Below are 11169 nucleotides of genomic sequence, written 5' to 3'. Positions count from 1 at the left end.
CACTAAACTTTTATATCTTAGGCGCGATGTTATTTTAGATTTTATTTACGATCTTATATTTTACTTTGAATGAGCATTAAAAAAACAGCTATTGTATTTTTTTTTGTCATAATTTCTTAGATTGTACTTTATTTTTCCTATAAGAGAAAAAAAAACTAGTCGTCTTTTCCGTACTTAATTTCAAAAAAAACAACCAGGGTCTAAATTACAATGTAAATTGAATATATATTTACCATTACATTTTAACTAATATTAATCCCTTGTTAACTATGGTATTGTTATACTAAAACATATGTAGGGTACTTTTATAAGATTTAAGTAGGTTATTTAATAAATAAAATAAAACGCAAAACAACACTCTTTAAATTTTATTAGCATTTAAAACAATTACGTGTTTTTAATTCTTATAAAATAAAAAACGATAATTATTAAAAATGCTACGTTAAAAATGTTCATCTCGAAAACCCGAACTAAAAGTAAAAATACATTTAACTTATTAGTTAGCACAAATACGAAAGGAGGTAACTTAATTTCACAGAAGAACTTGAAACGACTCACTATTTTTAATTTGATATTTGATTTTTTTTATAATTTTATTTTTAGTAGATTTCTGAGACACTTCAGAATTCTGTAGTCATCGAGTGTAACATTTTAAATAAAAAATCAAAATTCCATTCACATTTTATAGTTAACTAAAATGATTCATTACGCAGAGCCGTCGTGTCGGCAAATCGTTTCTCTTCTTCGAAGATCTTATTACGAATTATTCTAGTATATACAATAAAACAAAATCCTTTTTGAGCAAATACAAGTAACACCCTCTCCCGTTCCAAATTTAAAAATAAATCCAATCTCTAAGTACAAGTACATGTTACATGTGATGATGTTTACATACAAAAGCAATCATTAAACAGATCACAGTAGTCCAATGGTAAACAGCCATATGAAATAAACATGACACATGGCATTTAAAAAAAATATATATATAATGTGGTGACGTTACATTTTTCGACATGGCAATGCTTGTCCATAGACCATTATGGTTGCAGGTTTTCTTTTGCGAATCTCAATTTTAAACTTAGTTTTTCAATGTAAATAAATATAATTCTAATAGAAACTTTAAATATAATCTCATTAATGTATAATTTAATTTCAAAATTTCATTAATGTCGAAGCAACGTAGAAAAAAATTGGCTTTTAATAACAAATATTTTGAAACTTTAAATGCATTTGTATCTGAAGAATGTTGCCATGTGAATTTGAGGAGGTCTATTACAAAAAGAACATATTCTAAGTTATGTGACTCCTATAAATTCCTTAAGATCTACGTAGCGCAAGTTCGACGTCAAGTTATCTGGCTCAAACAAAAGCTTGTGAAGAAATTTTACCGCGCATTGAATTGTAACGGTCGAAAAAACATTCAAATATAATTCTACTAATAACTAACTGGAAATCAGTTAGTATCATAATAAATATATTTCATAAAGCAATTATGAATAGTTGTTAAACGTTTTTCAATATTTTTGATGGACCAACGAGCGTATCTTGATAATTGGTTCCCGGAACCCATGGACAGCGGGAATTCCGTCATCCCCGTTGAGAAATAAAGTCGAAATTAGATTGTAATCATATTTCGACAGAGTTTCAATTCGATCAATTATCAATTATCTTGCTTCATAATCGAAGCCTTCAAGAATTGGTAAAAATTGTCCGACTTAAACCCATTTTTAGAAGTTAAGTTAATATCTACAAAGTTGTGAACGACAAAAAATACTGTTTATATGGGATACGTAACGTAAACGTCTCATGAAAACACGTAAATTTCCTAACAATGCATTTAAGTACTAAAAATAATGCTAATCGCACGACGGTTAAAAATGGACATTAAATTTTTTTTATCGTCATTACATTTTTGTTTGACGCACATTAACAATACTTTATAGCTAAATTGCGGGATAATTCATTCTTAAGTTTGATTGTCATAATAAAATACGAACGCAAATTATTTTATTTATTATAGTCGTTTCTGACGTAAATAAATGTTTAGGTAAATAAATAAAAAATACGTTAGTCCTTTAGATGATTGATAAGAGAAAAACAATTATTTAATGAATTATATTTTATTCGTATTTTGCGTTGCGTATCAGTATAGTAATTTTTGTTTTGTTACAAAATTAAATCTCTTATTTATTTGTTTTAATTTAAAAATTCTATTTTAACTATCAACGTCATTATTTGTTTTTATTGTAACGGTATACTTTTGACAAATTAAAATACACCTTAATAAAACATATAAACTCCAATTTATATACGAGAAACATATTCCAAGATCCATACTGTATAATCAAAACGTTTGAAAACCTATTTAGCACCATGAACTATTTTGAATGACAAGAATAAATTCAGATTTTTTTCAACACAACTTAATAATTTTTTTTTTTTTATTGCCCATGTAGGTAGACAAGCATACGGCCCACCTGATGGCGAGTGGTTACCGTTGCCCATGGACTTCAGCAATACCAGGTGCAGAGCCAAGCCGCTGCCTACCGTTAAGTACTCTTAGTAATCATAACGTACCCTGTAAATATTCAAACCTGGCGGTCGTGTCTTGCTGGGGGCAGCAGTGACATAGGCCTGGAGTCCGTTTTCATGTCTATTTTTGGTGCTGAGGATGGTGTCTCTATACGCGCGTTAGGGGCCACAGGGACCGCGTCCGGCACCAGACCGCGTATCAGCTCTGATATACACGGCCAAGGTACTATCCTGTAATGTAATTAATGAGGTTTTATTTTATTTTATTTTTTATTGCTTAGATGGGTGGAAGAGCTCACAGCCCACCTGGTGTTAAGTGGTTACTGGAGCCCATAGACATATACAGTGTAAATGCGCCACCCACCTTGAGATATAAGTTCTAAGGTCTCGAGTATAGTTACAACAGCCGTGCCCCACTCTTCAAACCGAAACACATTACTGCTTCACGGCAGAAATAGGCAGGGTAGTGGTACCTACCCGCGCGGACTCACAAGAGGTCCTACCACCAGTAAAGAATAAGTACGGGTATATTGCCTTAGTTTAATAGATCGTGGGTATGAGACTTGATACACTGTTCAACGTATTGTAATTTAAAAAAAATTAAAAAAAATACTGTATACAAGTTAGAAAGGCGATCATCCATAGTTTGTATGGGTCTCGATCCCGCACCTCCCTACTACCACGAATCACTACATAGTATAAAACTGTATAAAACAAAGTTGCTTTCTCTGTCCCTATATCCCTATGTATGCCTAAATCTTTAAAACTACGCAACGGATTTTGATGCGGTTTTTTTTTAATAGATAGAGTGATTGAAGAGGAAGGTTTATATGTATAATAACATCCATTAAATAGTGGAGAAATCAATAATAAATTATAGTTTCCAAAGCGAAGCGAGGGCGGGTCGCTAGTATATTTATATTTATCTTATACCTTTAAACAAGCAATTCTTGTATATTAATATATATAAAATCTGAATCTCGGAAACGGCTCCAACGATTTTTATAAAATTTAGTATACAAGTAATTTCGGGGGCGATAAATGGATCTAGTTACGATTTATTTTCAGAAAATGTTGTTTTATTCGTGTTTTCAATAATCAACTCTTCCCGACATCTATTGGCGAATAAGAATACTATTTTTCTTAATTGAGGGCAACTAACCGCTTTAAATACACAACAAGATGGGGTTATAAAAAAAAAACCGGTCATCATCTAGTTATGTTAAATTCATACAAAATCAAATCGATCCACCCCCGTTTTGGTTCTGTGGCCCTCGCTATTATCAAGCCGTGTAGAATGTTTTGAGTTTATTAAGATATGGTTTTCATCATTAACCCGTATCGATATAGGCTACTCAGAGAAAACTTTATACAAAAACGATGTGAAGAACATTAGGGCTGTGGCCAATATGCTCCGGTAACCGATTAACTCCTGGTTCGTTCACCCATATATACACTTAAAAAAACATGGGTGTATTTTTCAACCTCGCGAAGACTATAAACTTTTTAAACTAACTAGAGGTCCCGCAGTAGTCGAAATTCGACTATAATTAATTGGAATTGTAAGTTTGTACACTATTATGATTGTATTTTATACTTCTATAATCACAAATTTCGCCAAGACTATACTATAAAAAATATTAACAAAGACAAACAATATTCAATCTATTCTCAATTTGACTACAGACGTCAAGAACAAAAGTTTGACAATAATAAATAGTATGCATGCGTGTGTGCGTCAAATACATCGTATGTGGTGTGTGTAATGTTTTCTTTATTGATTTGAAGTATCCTTTATGCATTATTTTAAAAAAATATTAGCATTGTGCACTTCTTCTCTATATTCTCTACAAGTGTGGAAAATTTAATACTCCTCCGTCCGTGCAATTTTCGTAAAAAGGGGTTTTTGCTTCACGTATTAATATATAGATATGCAAATTCTATGCAATCTTCGCGTCGGAATTTTTTTAATGGCGTTGTTCGGTGACATCTACCTTCATAAATAAACCACACATCTGTTTCCCGAAAATGTACGTTAAATACGATGTCAAATATTTAGATTTCTTGTTGGTTTATACGAAAAATTTTTAACTTAGTGTTTTTTTTTTTAGACTGCGTTTGTTTTCAAGGATTTTAGATAATGTGATTAATGAGCATCATTAAAATTTTATAATTAATTTTGTGTAAAACGTGAAGTTTCACCTAAACAGAATCGTTGGCTATACATTTGTATAATATTCTTAGTTCCGTTTCTAACAGGTACTCAAAATAGGTACCTATTTAATTTGGCTTTCACATTAAATTTTATTTGGCTTTCATTTAACTACAAAGCCTTTAACATTGAACCAAATAAATGAACATAAGATATTAAAGAAGACGATATTTAAATGTATATTAAATGGAAATGTATGTACGACCGTCTGGTGTAGTGGTAAGTGACATACATGGTCACTACACAAGGGGGTCGCGGGTTCGAATCCCGCCAAGGGAAGATATTTGTATGATAAATATTAATGTCTTTTCCAGGGTTATGGATGTATATTAAATTTATGTATGTGTATAATAAAAATCTTACATTTATTTCCGTTATCTGGTACCTGTAACACAAGCTCTTTACGTGGCGTGATTGTTAGTAAATATTTATTTATTTATATATTTGAATATAGTGAACCTTATATAAAATACTAAGAAACAAGTGAATGTAAAAATTAAAAATTAACAAATTAATAAGTGAATGGTCGTTAAAAATTGTAAATACGTTTTTGGTATCGATTATTCTATGCAAAATAACAATAGTAACTATTATTACGAAAATAACTCTTTACTTTGGTATTAACCAAATTACTTGATATTATTGACTAAAATCTTAAGACTTATTGTCAGTAGACCTATAATTAACTTGTTCCATTAGCGGTTTTGTGGTACACCACAAAAAAAAATACAGCTAAAATATTTGAAGCGTTTGTCGACAAGTAGGAAGAACAAAAAAAACGGTCCTTAAAAGCCATTTTGTTTTCACTTGACCACGAGATCTCAAAAGCGGGTCAAATATTAAAAGAATTTAGAACGTAACTTGAGGTTAATGTGAAGCGATTACAAAATGCTCCCACGGTTCGTTCTTTTTAGTTGATGTCTTGTTGCGAACGGGAATGCCATGCCGTCGGTAGACCGAGTTTGAGCTTAGTGTTAATGATTAAACTTTTATTATTATTATTATTAATTTATTTATGTACACACAAAAAAGAAGACATAGTACAGAGTAATAGGAAAATTATGTACAAAGGTACTGCTTATTTCTTTAAGAAATCTCATCCAGCAGACCTGCGAGAGGATTATGAGAATAATAATTAAAAGTGATGAGTGTGTGTAGAACAGCTAAAATAACAAATACAACATGAGAATTATAGTAATGCACATTTATGCAGAATTATAGTAATGCACTTTATGTGAGCCGAAATTACTTCGTTCACGTATTGCGTTGTGAAATAATATAGATAATTAAAATCAGATAGCTTTTCGAACAAAGCAGCGTTAAAGGTAATGTTATTTTAATTATTTATTTTTTAAATAATATTTCGTTTTCCGTATAACCGATCATTCAGGCTTCAGAAATGTAAATAAATTCAAACCTATTCTACTACTACATCAAAACCTTATAATGAAATAAACATTTGGTTAATCTAGAAGCTGACTAAGTAAGAATGAGATATTTGTTTTAAAAGATGGAATCGCGTTCAGGAATATATTATAGTCTTTTAAAACAATAATTGATTTCTGCGAGTAACATAAAAACTATATAATTATATATAAATACGATTTCTTCGTAATTACTAGAACCCACTGAGCCATAACGTGAACGCTGCTTGATAAGTGATGCAGATACACTAAATATCTTTACAAATATTAACTCCGATCGGGCAACGCAACTGTATCCCGGCAGACCAACTTTTAACAGCTGACCATTATCCCTACTTTATAGCCTTAAAAATAAGACTTATGCAATCCTATATGAAATTCTATTGTTGTTTATTAATTATATTAATACTAGTGAAAACCGGCCCTTTCATCAAAATCGGTCCATCGTTTTGAAGTCTACAGGGAATATATATACACACAGCCATCGTCTTTTATATACATATAAACTAGCCGTACTCGCCGCTTCGCTGGGCATTTAAAGTTAATATTATTATTTATTGCCATTATTATTAGGGAGTCCAACACTCATACAAATATTAGCCTATCCATTAAGTACATGTATTTTCTACATGGATACCAAGTTTCAAGTCAATCGGATGCATGGTTTAGTAGTTATAACGGAACATCCGTAAAAACCACTGTAGATTATATATCTATATATTAATACGTGAAGCAAAAACTTTGTATCCTTTTTACGAAAATTGCGCGGACGGAGGAGTATGAAATTTTCCACACTTATAGAGAATATAGAGAAGAAGTGCACAATGCTAATATCTTTTTAAAATAATGCATGAAAGATACATTAAATCAATAAAGAAAACATTACACACATTACATACCATATATTTGACGCACACACGCATGCATACTATTTATTGTCAAACTTTTGTTCTTGACGTCTGTTGTCAAATTGAGATTAAGTATTGTTTGTCTTTGTTAATATTTTTTATATGTAGCCTTGGCGAAATTTGTGATTATAGAAGTATAAAATACAATCATAATAGTGTACAAACTTACAATTCCAATTAATTATAGTCGAATTTCGACTACTGCGGGACCTCTAGTCAGTATAGATAGATAATACAACAAAGAGCATTAAGAAAATGCTAATGTCAAATAGAAAAACAAAATTGTATGTGGAAATCATATTCTAAGGTAAGTTAAGTGACCGACGGTTCTCAAATATAGCTCGGGTACAAGTAACAGACTTACCATTTGAAAGGTAGTAACACCCGAAAGAAACCTGGTATTAGAGCGAAAGGCTCACTGGTGCGTATCGCGAGCACAACACGATCCGCCACCTCGTTCGAATTCAGCTGTGGCACGAACCTGTAATGAAAAAAATATAATTAATTTAAATAATTTTGTATGTTGTCTCCTATATGTCCGTACGTATGTACATATCGAGGGGTGAAAGGCTATTTATTTTAAGCGACATTTGTCTCTGTAATTAAAGGTTTTATTTGGTATTAATATCGATAATTCGATGTTTTTAATTGAACTTCAATTTAGTTAACTCCATGATTTTTTTTCCAAATTTGAAACTTTAAATGGCTCTTCTGTAAAGATGCAAAAATGCCGCTTAAACCAAACAGTCTTTCACTACTCGATATAATAAACGAAAATTTTAATATTTTTTTCAAGGATTATGCCGGCTGTACACGCTTGTCTGTCTCGTTTTCTCGCGTGCCTCTCGTCCGCTCTCGTCGTGCAGAGACTCGACAAGAGACCACGCCATCTACACACTCGTTGTATCAATTGAACTTCTGGACACACTCTTTGTATCAATTGAACTTCGGAAGCCCACTGAGTTTCTCGCCAGGTCTTCTCAGTGGGTCGCGTTTCCGATCCGGTGGTAGATTCTGCGAAGCACTGCTCTTGCTAGGACCAGTGTTAGCAACACTTCCTTCCGGTTTGAACCCCGTGAGCTAATCTACACGTCAAGGCGAAGCTGAAATAGCCTCTCAAGGCTATCAGCATAGGTAGAAAAAAAAGAACTTTGGATACCCGTTTGACATCACGGTTAGGTAGATATGACCGTGGTTCCGTGACCCATACGACTCTAAAAAAATCATATTCATCATCAACGACATACTCCTTGGTAAGAAAAAAAATACTGGCAGGCTTACATATAATTTGTGAAAAAAATCTTCGATTCTCTTTTGTTTTTTTCTGAATGTAGTCATTTGTTTACTTCGTGTCGGAACGTGTTCTCGAAAATGGAGAAAAACGAAGTGCGAGCCGTTATTAAATACCTACCTATGTTTAAAAAAGTTAATAACGCAAGATATTCATTGCGATTTGGAGGCAACATTAGGAGAGTCTGCTCCGCCGTATTCTACTGTCGCAATTATTCCAGTGGCTTCTCAATTAGGAGTAGGGAGCGAGTAGGGAGAACGAGCACGGAAGACGAACATCGTTGCGGCCGTCTATCGACGTTAGTCACCCAAGAAAATGTTGCGAAAGTCGAGAAAATTGTATTGAGCGATGAGCGAAGAGTTACCATACGATACTTAATAAAAGAAACGGGCATTTCATATGAAAGTATTCAATCTATATTGAAACATTCTTTGAATTTGAGAAAAGTCTCCGCAAGATAGGTGCCGAGAATGTTAACCGACAGTCTGAAACAAAATCGACTTTCGAAGACATTGTAGGACAAATTTTAAGAAAATTCTGAAAACTTTTTATCTCGTTTCGTAACAATGGACGAAACATGGCTCCATCATTTTGATCCCAAAACAAAACAGCAATCTTCACAATGGAAACGACCATCATCACCGCCCCCGAAGAAGTTTCGTGTCGTGGCATCGGCTAGCAAGGTTATGGCCTCAATATTTTGGGACTCAGAAGGGATATTGTTGATTGATTACCTGGAGCGTGGAACCACTATTACAGGCCAATATTATGCAGCTTTAATTTCCAAGTTTAGGAATGCCATCAAAGAAAAAAGGAGAGGAAAACTTCGAAGGGGCTTGCTGTTTCATCACGACAACGCACCCGCGCACAGGTCGGCAGTTGCAATGGCTGCCATTCAGCAACCTGGCTTCGAATTTGTTGACCACTCCCCTTATTCACCAGATCTGGCGCCTATCGATTTTTATCTGTTCCCCAAATTAAAAGAATACTTAAGGGGAAACAAGTACGAAGGCGATAACGAGGTAATGGATGCCGTGGAGAGCTTTTTGCAGGACCAAGACAATTTTTTTTTTTAATGGGATTGAAGCCTTGTAAAAGCGCTGGACTCGGTGTGAAGAGAGACTTTTTTTTATTGCTTAGATGGGTGGACGAACTCACAGCCCACCTGGTGTTAAGTGGTTACTGGGACCCATGGACATCTACAACGTAAATGCGCCACCCATCTTGAGATATAAGTTCTAAGATCTCAGTATAGTTACAACGGCTGCCCCACCCTTAAACCGAAACGCATTACTGCCTCACGGCAGAAATTGGCAGCGCGGTGGTACCTACCCGTGCGGACACACAAGAGGTCCTACCACCAGATTCGGAGACTGTAGAAAAATAATTTATTAAGTTATCAATGTCGTGATCAAGTTATCAAAACGTGAGTCCACGTATTTTTATTACATACGAGCTATTAAAAGATTCAAAGCGTATTAAAGAAAATAAAGTTTCAATTTTAAAATAATAGTGTCTGATTTTTCAAGTGGTCTGAGTAGTAATTGCGCATCGTAATAATATAATTTATACCTAACTTTGATATAGACGAAAGTGTGAACGTGATATTTAATACATCACACAGCACACATAAACAATTTAATTGGATAATAAAAATTAAATTTTTAATGACAGACATAAATGTTGACCTTCCGATATTAAAGGCTAAGGTTGATATACTATGTTAGCATTAGATGGGATAATAAATTCCCAGAATACCTAGAGGTGTTACGTGATTAACAGGTCTATTGGGATAACGTGAAACGTCACCTCTGAGTCTAAGGTATAAGGTTGAAATTTTCATATTGTATTGAATAGTAATTGCCGTTGAAAACTGGCACGAACGAATGCTGCGTGGCAGAATTAAGCAGGACGTTATTACCTACCGTTTGCGCTCACAATACCCAATCGCCAATACCCAATAACCAATACCCAATACCCAATACCCCAATACCCAATCGCGTGCACAATACGTTTGAGAAGTTGGGTTGTTTAGGCCACGTACTTGTAAATAAGTTTTTTACAGGTATTACTGGGTATTTTTTTGACGTAGCAATAATTGAAACCGATACACACCTTGAGTTAACCTCTTCAAACATGCCCGTCGATCGAATGAAGTACGGACATATCAGCGAAGTCTTCACACCCTTAACGCCTTTCGTCTCTAGCTCGACCCTGAGAGCCTCGTCGAAGCCGCAGGCAGCAGCTTTTGACGAACAGTAGTCGACCAGCTTGGCAACACCCACGTGTCCGGCCATTGAAGCGATGGTCACTATATGACCATCATTTTGACTGATCATGGTTGGCAGGAAGGCTTTCACCGTCTAATCAATGAAATGATTCAGTTACATATTGAGATGATAATAATAAAACATACTAATGCAACAGTTACTATCATTAGCAGAAATCATGAGAAAATTATTATTCTATTGTTCATTAAGAATAACGGATTTGATTCATTTAATTTTCATTCTATTATAAATTTCAATTGTAAAGTAGCATGTTAAACTTAAAAACATGAACAAAGCAATGTTATTTATTAAGATTTTAGTTACAACGAATTTGATACGTTAATTATTATGAGAACTACGAAAACAAAAACCATAAAACTTATACATAGTAACCAAAAAATGTAAGTGCACGTGTATGAGAACCATTTCGAAAGAGTTTTTTATTAGTCACATGCGATAGATCGTAGCTGTTGAGTTCATCATATTGTATTCAACGGAATCGAAAGAAACCGCTCCCAGGTTTTATGTTCTT

The 11169-nt window shown here is 33.8% G+C and overlaps 1 protein-coding gene across 1 annotated transcript in view; it reads right to left on the bottom strand.

Moving 5' to 3' along the window:
- Window positions 1–353: 353 nt before the first annotated feature.
- Window positions 354–11169, bottom strand: part of LOC101745050 (estradiol 17-beta-dehydrogenase 11) — a 49494-nt gene continuing 38678 nt past the window's right edge. Inside the window, exons 5-7 of the mRNA XM_004931689.5 lie at window positions 10483–10730; window positions 7441–7557; window positions 354–2763 (exon numbers count right to left, since the gene is read on the bottom strand). Of these exons, the coding sequence (XP_004931746.1) occupies window positions 2589–2763; window positions 7441–7557; window positions 10483–10730 (540 nt within the window). The 3' untranslated portion in view covers window positions 354–2588. The remainder of the gene's footprint in view (window positions 2764–7440; window positions 7558–10482; window positions 10731–11169) is intronic.

The sequence above is a fragment of the Bombyx mori genome, chromosome 3 (assembly GCF_030269925.1).
Source record: "Bombyx mori chromosome 3, ASM3026992v2".
Lineage (NCBI taxonomy): Eukaryota > Metazoa > Arthropoda > Insecta > Lepidoptera > Bombycidae > Bombyx > Bombyx mori.
The sequence above is the reverse complement of the archived record's forward strand: the minus strand, read 5'-3'. Positions and strand labels throughout refer to the sequence as shown.